Genomic DNA, 14,273 nt, shown 5'->3' on the forward strand with positions numbered 1-14,273 from the left:
AACGTATCAGAGCATCTAAATCTTTGCGTGGGAGCAGCAGCTATTGCTCATAAACGCAGCTAGCTCTGAAGCAGCGCACGGGGCGACGCGCTCCATCTCTGTGCTTTGAAGAAGCAGTTTGGCTCGCAGTCCAAGCGCTGCTTCTGCTAAATGAGAAGGGAAACTTGCTAGAGTGAATTCAAGGGCCAGATCCTCTATGAACCCAATCTCCATCCCGCCGAAGGCCAAAGGAGGAGGCTTGATGCCAGGTTTCAATGGGTCCATCCTGTATCAGGATGCTCTGCTTTGTCCCTGGAGGGGTCAGAGCAGATCGTTTCTTGTCTGAGGTGTAATTTGGCTTTAGGGAGGGCTTTGTCTTCTTCCGAACCACTATCTCACCGCGGGGCACAGCTAGAGAAGGGCTGCACAAATGGCACTACATTCTCAGCTCTCCAACAGGGGTAAATCCATTGGAGCCAGAATTACAATTCCAAAGATAAAGACCGGTAATTAAGGCAGGTTTCTCCCAGGTGATGTTGGAAGGGATCAGTAGGATTCTGGGTTGAGTTAAGTCTGGTTGTTGCTGCAGTAAGGGCAAGGTGGGCTTCCTAGGGCTGCAGGTGCATTGAAACTCCTTGCAATTGCAAGGCTCTTGGGTTCTGCAATACCCTCAACCTATCCCATTGCCGTCTCCACGCTACATTATAGTTGCAGCTTTTGCTCCGTTGCTACTTTCCCCTTTCATAAAAAACTTGGTTTCTCTTAGTCTAGAGCGTCCTTGGCTGAGCCGAGTCCTTTCAAACAGTTGCTAGCGCCAGCAGTATCTGTCAGTGAGAAAATGGATAGTGGGTAGACTCCTGGGGCCAGCCTGTCTACAGGTCAGGCCACCAGCAGATTTCTTCCTCCTAAGTCCCTTTGAAAAGGGAGATGTGGAATTAGGGCCGTTTGCTGCAGCGATGGCTGAATTCCCTGCCAGAAGGAAAAATGCATGTGCTTGGCAGCTCGGTACTTACATTGGTGGTTTTCTTGTAATAGTCGATGTTGTGAACATCTCTAGCGAGGCCAAAATCGGCTATTTTCATCACATTGTCTTCAGTGACTAACACGTTCCTGGCTGCCAAGTCGCGATGAATGCACTGTGAAAGGTGAGCAAGTAAATAAATTTGGGCTCGTTAGCTGCTTGCGCCTGGAGCCACCAGTAACGGGGAGTTTATGAGCTGCCATTTCATTGACTCCTGAGCTCATAAAGCTGTGGGCACTGCTTAGTTCCTTGCTTTCTGTGTCACTGCTGCATCATGCATGCTCAGTGGGAGACACCTCTTAGCAACACCTAATTGACAGCTTCGGCGCTCCCACGGCCACACAGCTCCTCTCGCCAAAGGGGCTGTGCAGACGGGAAATCAAACCCTCCTCTTCTGCGGGGCATCTACTCACTGCCCTGCCTCCTCCAGGAAGCAGAGTGCAGGTTGATGTTTGGAGTAAAAAAAAAAAAAAATCAAATTAAGACATTCCCAAGACATCTTCACTGTGGTCGTTATCTGAGAAAATCTGAGCTAAATTAGCCTGCACTCTCTTAGGTAGAGAGTTTAAAGCCACCATAAACCAACCACTCTGAACTGCAGTTACAGGGCCAACACACCTGAAATCTGAAGCTGAACTCGCTCTTGCCTTAGCTCTCCCTACCCCAAAAAGAGGTTACACCAGCTGGCGCACAGCTTAGTAAACCCACAGGCCAGATTCTCTGCTTGCTGATGTCAGGGTAAATCAGGAGTAATCCCAGGGGCATGACGTGAGCCAACGCAGCAACCAGCTCAATGCCAACAAAATACTCCCCAGGGAGCATCCTGGACCTGGCCACGTATCGAGCCAAATCCATCAGCAGCTCCACTTCAACCTAGGCTATGCATGCTTGCGACAGCCACAAGCATGTGTGCTGCATGCAGCACCCCTACTTCCTATTGAGCGCTCTATATTTTTAGCAATCTCAGAAGGGAGCTGAGGGGGACAGGGCTGCATGAAGCTCCAAACTCTGTTGTCTAAAGTAATTCCCCCCAAGGTGACCTCCTCTTGTGCTGACACCAGGGAGGTGGGAAGCCTACAACCTGTGTGACGCTCACCCTGACCATTGCTGCTCAAGGCTGAGGATCACCCATTGGAAAGTCAATTACTCCTACGGGTGGTAGAGTTAAATTGCTGAGGACAGGCGCTGAGGTTGGGGTGGCTTATGTGTTTACAGCTGTGCCTCCCGGAGACGCTACTGGGCCTGTGGGTAACAGCCAGGGCTGTGATGCAGCCTGCACACAGAAACAGCCTTCTAGGGCTTAGGTCTTCTGCGCAAAAAAAAAAAAAAAAAGGCATTTCATGCTGTAAAAGCTTGCCCTCTAAAGGGAAAAGCCTGCAGTGTTTTGCCTGCGGGTTGTCCTGCACACACACTGCACTGCCTGGCCTTGAAGACATGGGTCTGAGTGACGCTTTTACAGAATGAGGTTTCTCAACTCACTTTCTGAGACGCCAAGTACTCCATGCCACGGGCCACCTGGTAGGCACAGGAAACCAGGTCCTTAAATGTTAATTGCTCCTCCGGCAGCTTGCAGGTATCGAAAGAATAGTCCATGCCGGGTGGGCGGCGTGCCCTGAGGTATTCCCGCAAGTTCCCTTTCGACGCATACTCCACCAACACGTAGAGCGGTCCTGCAAGCAACAGCACGGTCAGCAGCTGGCAGAGCAAAAGCAAGCACCGTGAGGGGGCCAGGCAAGTAGGGACCTCATGTCTCCACGCCTTGGGAAGTCATGCGGCCAGCCCAAGCCTCATTTCCTATCTGCATTTGGGTGACAGCATGAGGCTAAATACACTGGAAGAATGTCTTCAGCTGCGGCAGGAGGAAAGCTAGAGATGAAACTAGGAGACCAGGAGAGGTATCTGACAGCTGGCCAGATCTCCTGGACAGCATGCAGTGCCACCTCTGGGAAGCAGATCTCCCTCCAGAGAGTCTTCCTGGCATTGACACCCTCGGAGAACACTGTCGAGACCGTATGAGGGGTAGGGAGACCCTGAGGCTTTGGCTTGACTTTCTCACTTCCAAAGAGTTGGCACAATTGCAGTGCCTGACCTCCGAAATCTGGCTGTGGACATTTTGGGCAGCCAGCGAGTAATTAAATAGAAGTGATAGCCAAATCTTGCCTCTCTCTAGTACATTGTTTCATACTAATGAGAAAAGCGAGGAGGATATCAGGGAGGACCTTAGGGAAAGCCGCAACCCAATTCAAAGCACAGCCTCAGGAACGAGTAGGGACCTGCCACCAACGCCAGCTATTGGGCCATCAGTGGGGCACGGACAGGTGTCAGGCAGTTCATTCGTGAGCAATTTGGAGGAAGGAGGAAAAGCCCCTCAGCACAGATCAGCTCCAGCCACCAGCACCTATTCCAAGGGGGGACCTGCTGCGGAAGCAGCTGTGCAGGGTTGCCAAAAGCAAAGCTGCACATGTGGCAGTGACCTGTGAGATGGAGGCTGGTGGCGCCCTGCGAGCACCTGCCGCGTGTCAAGACGTACCATCCTGTGTGCAGGCACCGAGGAGGTTAATGATGTTTTTGTGTTTCCCAATCATTTTCATCATTTCCATCTCAGAGACCAGGTCGGACAGGTCCTTGTCAGTAGCATCATCTGGAGAAAGCAAGAGAGGAGGAGAAAGAAAACGTCAGGGAGCAAACACGCATTTTGTGAAGCAGTTTATATAACTGCTGGGTAGCCATGCAAGGCTTTGATTGGGAAGAAGTCCTCTCAAATATTTCAGTATTTGTTTTTCTTCCACTTTGGGGAGAAGAGTCAAAATAAAAATAAAAAACTGCCCTAAAATAAGAAAATCTTTGGTCAAAAAGGAAATCTGAATAAATGGAGAGAAATGTTAATATGTAAATAACTCAAACCTTTCATTTTCTGCTTCATTTTGATACCGATTAAAGAAAAAAAGCAGTTTGGGGATCTGGCTAGAAGTGAAGGTGGTTCCCCTTCTCCTCAGCACCCCTTAGCAGAGACACAGGTTTATTCCCATTCTCTTTCCCTGCCAGGATTTACATCTTTATGTCCTCTCCAAGGGGAGAGCCCTCACCCCCAGGCTATAGGGGTGCAGTGGAAGAAAGGTTGTTCTTGGTTTCTTCTGCTGGATCTGTTCGTATAAAACACGTAAAACTGCTTTGTGAAAGAGAGGAAAAGAGAGAGGAAACCCCACCGCAGTATGCTGTTCTGCCCGCCATGGAGTCCCCATACCTTTTAACATCTTGACAGCCACTGTGATGGCCTTGTTTGGCTTGTCCTTATCAATCCCAATCGCTTCCGCCATCACCACTTGGCCAAAACATCCTTCGCCGAGCGGCTTCCCCAAGGTCAGGCTGAAGGGAGGAACAAGCACGCATGTTAGGGGGTAGCAGGGAGAGGAGGCTCCTGGGAGGAACAGGGACCCTGCCCATGAGCTAGACTGACCGAGATCGTGCCAACTCCCATTTGGGATCGGGAGGCAGCTCCAGCTCGGAGACGTTAGCCAGCATCGGCCCGTCGCTGGAGGAGAGACGTGTAATCCTGACCAGGGGCGTATTGGAGTTCATGGAAGAGTTCGACTCCAGTGACACCTGCTTGGGTAGAGCAAATGAAGTGTTATTGCCAACTGTACTCTCAGCGTGCGTAAGCGGAGAAGACACATGCCTCAGAGACATCACTTCGGGGTTTTTAACTATCTCTGTTCACTGATGCCGTTCCGTAATTTTTATATTGGAAATGCAACCCTGCAACCCTCTTCTCTCGCTTCCCCCCATCCTTGCAGGAATGCGTGAGCTCGGCATACACGGTCACATCTTCAGCTGGTGGAAGCAAGGGACAGCCCAGCAGCCTAAGGCAGCACACTTCAGCGGGGGGACTCCCAGCAGCCACATATAACCCATTCCTCCCCTCCACTGTAAATGCCCACCAGGAGCTTGCAGGCAAAGCCATGAAGCCCGTGTCACCTCACTGTCTCGTTTTATACGGTGCCTTTTGCTTCCACCACTCTGTAATTCCAAGCAGCAGAGCACTTTCACCCCACGTGGAGAAAGGGGACCCTCTCCCAGCTCCAGGAGCATTGCTACGAGTTTGCCAGGGACCTCACTGAAAGCAGGAACAGGCACAATTAATTGTGCTCCTGCTCCTCAAGCTGCTGCCACCCCACTAAGGAGCCCGGACTAAACTGTTCCCCTGCAACGTTCGTTTTCCATGGCATCCGTGACTGCATTGCAAGCGCCTCTTTGACAAGAGCTACATAAACGCGGGTGCTTGGACACTGCCTAAGAGCCAGAGACAGCTGTCACCAACTACAACTCCACTGCAACAGAAGTGAATGAAAAAAAGAGGGTTACGCTGCTAAGTTGTAGCCTGCTTATGCCTCTCTCAGGCAATGTCCTTTTGGAGGAGTTTCTCACCTAGAAAGAAAAGCTCAAGGAAAGAAAAAGGAAAAAAAAAGCAGGAGTGACCATAGCAGGGAATAGGAATCTTGTATCTACTTTCTGTTACCTGTCTCTTGAGTGGAAATTTGGAGACTTTCTGCACAGTAGGTGTGTTCATGGCTTTTTTGTTTGTCATTTTCATCCTGCAGATAATCACAATGACCAGCACCAGGATGAAGAGAACAAAGCCGGTGCCGTAACTGAGAATGCCAGCGTACACTGAGCCCGAATCATCCATTTCCATCAGCTCCTCCGCTGCAGGGAGACAAGAGACGGGAGTCAGGAGCGGGTAGGTGGCCGCCCTCACACCACTACACACACGCAACACGCACAGTTTGGGGAGGAATTGTTCATCTATGCCAGTTTTCAGGCTAACTTCAGCGAGGTGACTCTCCTAGGCCAGTGGTTTTCCACCGTTGGTGATTCCAGTGCAGCAGGTTTTGCTGTAGCAAACCGAAGCCTGCTGACATTAGTTTAGGTTGCCTTAGCTGCCTTTACTGGGTAATTTTACTGCCCTTTGATGTAATCCTTGGGCTTCTCCAGGCCTTCAGATCACTGGTTGAAAACCACTGCTCTAGACTGAACGCATCTTCATGTGGCTGCGTAGTTCCTCTGAACCAGATCCTGCTTTCTCCACACATCCACACCGAAAAACTGGATGCCTTGGATGTGCAAAGACTGCAGGATGGGGTTTTGCTCTACTTTACTTATCAGGCCACATTGACAAGAGATGCTGTGCGGACACTGCGCTCAAGTGAAGATTTCCACCAGACCTGTGCCTGCCTTGAAGGACCAAGGGGCTCAAAGGGCTTCCAGGGGTAAGGCCTCAAACTGGGGAAAAAGTCTCATGAGAGAAATATACATAATTGTTTCACGATAATTTAATTATTTGGGAAAGAGGCTGGAAGGGCTGGCCCAGGAGGATCGCTGAGCTGGGAGGACTGCGGCATGATCCCATCAGCACCACGACCAATAGCTACCAGCTAGTAAGGCCTTTTCGGGACACGCCAAGCTCAGTTGTGAGTCCCCCCTTGTTCCTTTCAGGACAGGCACTTCCACCGTGGAAAGGGCCACTGTGAGGCCGGTCTTCTGTCCCCCAAAGGCAGAGGGGCATTCGAGGAACGGCCAGCAGTAGAAAGCTTTATAATGAAGTCACGCTGGCAGTGTTGTTGTGTTGACAGCTGCCCTTCACGACATCTGACTTCACTATAAAGTTCCACTCAAGGCTTTTTCTTTTCCTTCTTTGCTTAGATAGGACGTGTGATTTCATACATTTTGAAAACAGCGTAACAGTCGAATGACACAATACCAGGAAATCCTTACAATAACAGAAAAGTTAGCGGTGTAACCAAAGGGAATGATTTCTCATCTAGGGGATGGCAGAAGCAGAAACAGAATCAGACACCAAGCTATTTTAGAGCTAGCAAATAAACAGAGATAAGACCAGCAGATCCCACCTGCAGCAGGGCCAGGTGTGGAGGAAACCCTCTTGAGCCCCAGTAAAAGTGATTATGACCGAATCACCGACAGAGTTGAAGTCAGGATTAGAAATGCCAAAGTTTCCAGTTCCAAAACACATCTGGAGACAGATGTGTTTGCTAGATACATCCAAATGTGGTCTACAGCTGAGAAGTCAAAGAGAGACGTACAGGATTTCATGTGCCCGCTGCTTTTGTAAGGGCCTACTGAAAATACTCTGGGTCTGTTCCTGCAATTTCTGCAGGCACAGCATCCGCTGGCTTCAAAGTGAATATTGCCTGAGATGTCTCCCTGGACTGTGCTGATGCCTGCCCTTCACCCAGAGGCCAATTGCGCAGGTGAAGGGACAGCAAAGCCTCCTCCTCTTCTCCTGGAGGGCAGATCCCGCTGTTGCATATTCTGCGTTGGCTTCATTGTCAGCCAGAGCTTTGCACGTGAAAAGCGCACAAAATTGAGGTCATTCTGGCCTGGGGTTTTAAGCCCACTGCAGCTTTCCTTGATTTCAGCTGCAGCAACCAGTATTCAATGCCTCTGGGAGCCAGGACTCCTGGGTACGGCCTGCAGATGACTCTTGCCGACCTTCTGTTTAAGATAGCTATCTTGGCCTGTTCATCCGTGAAGCGGAAATAATGCCACAGGCAGGGAAGGGTGTACTCACACCAACTATTTCTGCATCTAATTTTAGGTAAGATATGAGGTTACACAGAAAGGTTTCTCCCTAAGATGATCCACAGTCAGGGTCCAGTTTAGGAGCCCTGGATCATCTGATGGGAGAGTTTCCTTCTCCCATTGAGTACACAGGCAGTGTAAGAAGATGAAGCTCTTAATTTTGGCACCTAAAGACAGTCCTAAAGTAGATGCCATGAACACCTCCCTGTTATCTGAATCAAAAAAGTTATAGGGCATTTTGTATCATTATTGCGATCTAGAAAATGAATTTAAATCCTGAGATGAAGCACAAAATTAATATGCCAGCTATTAATATGCAACAGGGATACCTGCAGCGCAGATTAGCGCTCTGCATAGCAAATCACAGCGGAGAACTCGCCCTTGCACGCAGGCTGCGTAACGGCCCACGCGCCCTCTCCCAAGCAAGGGAGCGTTTGCAGGAACTTGGCATTTCTATGTTCAACATTAAGGCATCCTCGAGAGGAAAGAGAGAGGACAGAGCAGAAGGAAATACCTGGTAGAACCGTCAGCCAAGCAGAGTGATGTGAGAACCCAATAGAATTCCCTGCGAGACAAGTATATTCCCCAGCATCCTCAAAAGTAACATTTCGCAAGTACAGAATCTCTAGCTCCTTATCCGTTGTGTTAACACCTGCCGTCTACGGGGGAAAAAAAACACACACATATAGAAAGAAGGAAAACAGAGAACAAGCCACATTCCCAGCAAGTGTGAGGACACCACAGGCAAATTTCAAAAAGCAGATTAAGATTTTTTTTTTTTTCCAACGGCCCATCTTCCACCTTTATTTATTCATTCCCCTCTGCAACCTGTAGTCAAAGCAAAAAAAAAAAAAAAAGTTCCCTTCACCAGGTTCTTACTCTGTCCCACTAAAGAAGCATGCAAGCAAAAGCATCCAAACGAAAAATTGACCCCACAATATGACTGACTTTTGGTTAGTAGGGTGAGTACAGGGGGGGAAAAGGCATGTAAAGAGAAAAAGACAGAAAGAAACGAGAAAGGAGGGGAGATGTAGTGGGGAAAGATTTAAGTGCTGACCAGACGAACATCTGAATATTTTATCAGTTCATCGCGTATCGAAGGACTTTCTGGAGTTATTTTCAGAATGGGCATTTTGAAGCCATATGTTCGCTACAGAGCTCTTGATGCGGTAGCGTTGGCTGGTTACAAGAAGGTGCCCTGCAAGGAGCTCTCCCGCAGCGTCATCGAGCCGCGTACCAGCCAGAGCCTCCAGGCGTGCGACGGTCTCGCTACAGCGCTGCTGCTCTCCGCTTCGCGTGTTTGCTTGCATGAGTCAATGTTGATACTTATTTCTCAATTGCTGCTCAAAAGGACTGAAGTCTGTGCGCCGATTAAATCAGTTTTATGGGCACAACTCTTTAAATGGCTCGGTTTTCCAGGGCTTTGCGCGTCATAGGTCATTAGCGTGCAATTCTGTTATCAGCACTCAATTGTAAGGAAGGGAAAGGAATAGAAGCATGAAGAGTTGATAGCAAAATTTGACAGTCATTTTATTGTGGGAATTTTTCTATGGCAATTGCTGTATAGGCGTTACATTCTTGTAAAAAAAATCTAGCAAGAAAATAAGATAAAGCCATTCAGCGTCATTTGACAGGGTATAATACAAAATGAATAGCAATTTTAATCACTAGCTTCTTAAAATGTTATAGCTCATTCTTGCAGTTGCCAGGGCCTTGGGACAGAGTCTGTGGTTTACCTGGTTTTGGTTTGCGAATGTGGAGCCAAAATGGTTTTTCGGCTATGCCTACGAAATTGTTGGCTCTACACAGATATTCTCCTTCATCTTGTTCTGTCACATTGAACAGATTTAGGTTAGCATCGGCTTCAGCGTTTTTACTGATCCAAGACTGCAGGAACAGACAGAAACCTGAACTTCAGTAAACCAAACAATACCTCCATCGAACCTATATCAGCTAGAATTGACTGCTCATGACTTTTTTTCTTTTGGCTGTGGAAACACCCCCTGCTCACCCTGCGGTGAGAGACCTACCGAAGACCTGGGCAAAGAAGAGAAGTTGCATTTGGCCCCCAAACCACATTAACTCCCTTCCCTTCCCGGGTGGTTCTCGTGCTGGAGGCACACACGAGGTTTCTTTTTTTAAAACATAACAGTTTCCCGCTTCTCCATCTGACAGCAGTCACAGACCCCACGGTTTCTTAACAACGCTGCAGACAGGAGCACCAGAGAAAGGGCTTAAGCAGAGATTTGTGTTTGCAACCCAGCTCAGCAAATACTGTTTCAATTATCGGATTCCAAAATAGCATTTGGAAACAAAATATAAGCAGTGGCTGTCTGAAACTTGCTGCTGACTTTGCCTTTCAGAAATTAGCTGTAATTTTTTCCACTGCTTATAGGAGCCTCTTCTTTACTAAATAAAGTGGTGCATATAAAGCAAACAAACTTCAGACTGCTAAGCAGCGTTTTATTTCTCTTCTTCCAAGCTGCCACAACAGCACATTAGTTTGTTCCTAAACAGTTGTTTTTATTTTGGTTGAAAACACACAACTGTTTTGGGTGGTCTCAGAAACAGCCTAGGGAAAGCCTAGCAAAATATCAGCTTCGGTTCTGGAAAAGAAAAGAAAATGCTTGCATCTCCCGATTTTGTTGTTAGGCTCTCCCGTCCAATCTCAACGCCTCCAGTTTCAGGGCCTGATCCTGCCAAGATGACTCACAGCCCATTAAAATCAACCTCGATCAGATCTGATAGGGTATTAGAAACTGAGCCCAGAGGTGGCAGCAGAAAGGAGCCCCAGTGGCCACGTTTCGCGGCGGGCTTTGACTTCATCTCCTCTCTCTAACGCTCGCACGCTGGCAAGTTGGTCTGCCCCGACCAGCGAGGAAACGCGCTTGCCTGCTGTTGCTGCCTCATTTATAATTAAACCGTGCATGCGCCAGGGCCGAGCAACAGGCAGTTTCGCCTTGCCGGCCCCCAGCCCATAGCCGGGCTGCATTTAGCGCTCTGCGGAGGGTTCTTCTTTGACCGCAAGTTAGCCCAGGCTTTCAGGCACTGACCCAGGCGATGGCTTGGTTTTGTCAGGCCGCTTAAAAAACAGGTTGGAAGTTCAATTTAATCATCTGCATCGGGGTGGGTTTCGCCCACCCCCTTCTCCCCCCCCCCCCAGTTTAGATGTGAGGGGGGTGGATTTCACGTATTGGGCACGTCTCCTTCCCCCCCCGGCTCCAGCAGAGACCGGGATACTCTCCGCACCCAAACTGGCCCACAGCAGCTCCACAAAGGTTTCCTGAAGGCACGGGGGAAAGGCAGGCTGATAAAAAGAGCCCTTTCCAAAGCAGCTCTGGCCAGGGAAGAGCCTGCGGACAGGACCCTGCTCCAGCTGCACCCTGAGGAACCTGCATCAAAGCAGCAGCGTTTCACGGAGCAAGGGGGAAAGACCCTAACAAGCTGTGGGACTGGCCCCAAGATGAGAGAGAGAGATCGTTTCATCTCATCTTTACGATTAAAAAACAAGCACATGAAAAACAAAAAAAAAAGCAAGGGAAAAAAAAAAATCCCTGCAAAGCTGGGCCTGATACAGCTCAACGGAGGCCCAGTACTGGCACACAAAAGATGCATCCCAAAATGGAAATGCTCCGTGCCCCAGTGCTGATGCCGGCATTAAGACAATTCAAAGCATTCCTGATTAACCAGAAGTAGTAAATAGACGTGTGCTGGTCCTATTCAGCAAAAATAAAACCAAACAAAACTTGTGCTTTCAAGCGCCTGCCCGCGCTCCCCTTCGAGGAATGCAGAGCCTTTGCGGCCCTCAGAAGAGAAGGTATTTGGCAATTCTAATTACCTAGCCACCCCGGTGCTGCTCAAACTTAATTTTAAAACACTGTTCATACGGACTATTTATATGTTCTTTGCCCCAGCAAAACGGGAGCTTGTGCTTGTGCCACAATCCGCCGTTCGCAGCGGCTCTGAACACTTCCAAAAGGTAGCACTTTATCCCATGAGGACCACACACGGAGTTAGGAGACTATACTAGATGGCATGTGACACAGCCAGCTATTCAGAGCTTGGTACTGTGCTGTGAAACCAGGGGGGAAATTCAAATATGCATAATTCAAACACGTTTTGAGACAGAGACAGAAACTAGAAAGTTTTATCAACTTGCAAGAAGAGCAGGCTGCCAATCCTGAAGCACTGTCTCCAGCCACTTCTTCCAACCAATCTGTTATTCCAATCTGTGTAATTATTTCCAGGGTCCCTGGCTTTTATTATCGTGTATCTGGCTGAGTTACAGTTTTGTAGATGCTGTTTGATAAGTGTATTTCTTTTTAACTCCATACAAAGAGAAAAAGGGTGTGTGGAGCAGGATGCGCATGGGGAATGTCCACGCAGAGGCCAGCCTCAGCTTGAAATGGAAGGGACAAATTCTGTTTTCAGCTATAACTGCAGACACAGCAAAACTGCACTTGGCACCATATATTTAAAAAAAATACAAACACAGGGTGCCTTTAATTACTCAAAAAAGGGATTGTTTTAAAAGGCTAATGTGCTTTTTACTCTGTATTCTCTGCCTTTTATATCTGCATTGGTTCAGGAGAAGAAAACAGACCAGTCAGCTTTGTTCTGGCTGTAGTCTGGAAGCTGCCTTTCTAGAAAACATTTTAGCAAAGCACTTAAAAACAGTGAGTTGACTATGTGACTTTTTGCTCAACTGAAAAAAGGCCTTCCTGAGCATGGGTAATAGCAATGCTCACAAATGTTAGTGACTGGAGCAACAAGACTATCTGGTCTCTCAGGTGCTGATAGCGCAGCGTTACTGCATACGTGTGTGCTGCAGCATGTTTACTTGGAAAAGGAAAGAATGTGTTTTCGTTAGGAGCCTTTCATTTTAACAAGCTTTGAAAATACCTCTCTTGATGCTGTAAAAAAAAAAGATATTTTTACAATTTTAGGTCAAAAGCAATCTGACAGTTGCCCTGTTATTATACTGCGTTTCTCACAGTTGCCTCGGCCCTTACAACTACTTTGCTTATCTGTGCCACTACAGTAGTTGTGTTATCTCTGGCAAACAAAAGAGCTTGGAACATTGATTTTAGGACATTTTTGCTGTACCCCTCCAAAAAGCATAGTATTCTACTGCACAGGCTTACAAGAAAGCAATCCCAACAGTTGTCCTTGGCTTAATCTCAAAATGTTCTCTTATAAACATGAAACTGTTATATAAAAGTGAAACTTGGAACTCCCAAAAATCTGATTTATATCACAGATATTTAAATAGTAATTACCCTTCTAGGAACTGTGGCATTGAGCATATTCTGTCAGGAGTTTCTGGTTTCTATTGCAAATCTAGTTCAAGACTCATTTATAAACACATAAATAATAAGCTGATGGCCTCCACTGATAGAGAGCACCATTATTTGGTGCTCATCTCTTCTGCCATGAGTATAGCCTAACCACAGACAGCACGTTTCTCTGAGAAGTATCTGCACAAGGCAGATGCCGTCTCTGCAGGACCAAGACAAGGCAGAGAAAGGACGGCCCGGAGGTGCGAGAAGAAGGAGCGCGTACCAACCTTCAGCACCGTGACGTAGGGCGTCCCATCAGGTCCGTACTTGCTGCCGTTGACTTCCACGTGTTTCAGCCACTGGATGTGAGGCTGGGCATCACTGTAGACCTTGCAGTGAAACTCCACATTGCTGCCGACCACCGCGGTCTGGTTGGCGGGAAGCCCCGCCTGCAGGATGGGTCGGTGGGGTGACCGTTCTGAAAGGAAAATAGGCAGATCCAAATTTACCCATCCTTTCTCCAGTGAGGGCTCTCCTCTACTCCCTTTGGGGCTGTCGTCAGGAATGCACAATGCCTGCTCAGCGGCAGTAGCTCAGGGTGCTCCAGCAGGATTTGTGTCAGTGAGTCTTTCCGCTTTTCCGCAGGAGGGGTACAGACTGGGGATTGGCCTCCTGGGCATCTGACCACCCCCTTCTCGAGCTGAACTAGGAAGAATCACCGGGAATGGGGGAGGCATCTCAGCCTCGCTCACACCACTCCTTCTCCGGCCCCTCTGCAGAGCAGCAAACCAATTTACTGATCATGGATTTGAGGCTGAATTGCAGAGTTAACAGGAGGTTTCTCGTTGGCTTTAGAAGATGCATGATCAAGCCTCTTGGGAAGTAAACCAAACTCCTGCTTCCATACCTCATCATGCACCTCTTCAACAATGCTACAGATCAGCTGTTAAGGGAAAATAGTGAAATCTCACCTAATACATCAAGCTGGTACGTGTGCCTAATGTTGCCATATTTGTTCTCCACAACACAGGTGTAATTTCCTCGGTCTGATGGAACAACGCTCTCCATCACCAAGCTCCACTGCTGGTGTCGCAACTAGAAGAAGAAATCAAACTATCAAGCCCATGGTAAAGTAGCATCACCATGAGAACACTCAAATTGGAAAACAACAGGCTTGCTCTTGCCTGTATCTACTACATGCCTGGCCAGCATGGATGGACTTCAGAGAAGCATGAATTCATTTCAAGGGTCGTTAACAACCGTAACATGAAAAGTAATTAAGACCAATGCATGAGCAGTGCAACACAACGTGAACATGCTGAGTTTGCCATGGGGGCCTGTAGATACTTTCACAATAATAACAATAATGAAACCAGCTGACAGTTGCACTGTACATT

General features: G+C 48.1%; 1 protein-coding gene across 7 annotated transcripts in view; it reads right to left on the reverse strand.

Annotated features, from left to right (window-relative positions):
• FGFR3 (fibroblast growth factor receptor 3) overlaps positions 1-14,273 on the reverse strand; it is a 59,453-nt gene that overhangs the window by 3,761 nt on the left and 41,419 nt on the right. For 3 of the 7 annotated variants that reach the window (XM_068943576.1, XM_068943578.1, XM_068943579.1), the window contains 9 exons: positions 13,848-13,971; positions 13,164-13,354; positions 8,112-8,256; positions 5,517-5,704; positions 4,458-4,606; positions 4,245-4,366; positions 3,531-3,641; positions 2,480-2,670; positions 993-1,115 (listed from right to left, as the gene is read on the reverse strand). In XM_068943576.1, coding sequence (XP_068799677.1) covers positions 993-1,115; positions 2,480-2,670; positions 3,531-3,641; positions 4,245-4,366; positions 4,458-4,606; positions 5,517-5,704; positions 8,112-8,256; positions 13,164-13,354; positions 13,848-13,971 — 1,344 coding nt within the window. Of the gene's footprint in view, positions 1-992; positions 1,116-2,479; positions 2,671-3,530; positions 3,642-4,244; positions 4,367-4,457; positions 4,607-5,516; positions 5,705-8,111; positions 8,257-9,333; positions 9,485-13,163; positions 13,355-13,847; positions 13,972-14,273 lie in introns of all 7 variants that reach the window. The other 4 variants (XM_068943577.1, XM_068943580.1, XM_068943575.1 and 1 more) reach the window with 3 other exon arrangements.

Source organism: Struthio camelus, chromosome 4 (assembly GCF_040807025.1).
Source record: "Struthio camelus isolate bStrCam1 chromosome 4, bStrCam1.hap1, whole genome shotgun sequence".
In the NCBI taxonomy this organism is placed as follows: Eukaryota; Metazoa; Chordata; class Aves; order Struthioniformes; family Struthionidae; genus Struthio; species Struthio camelus.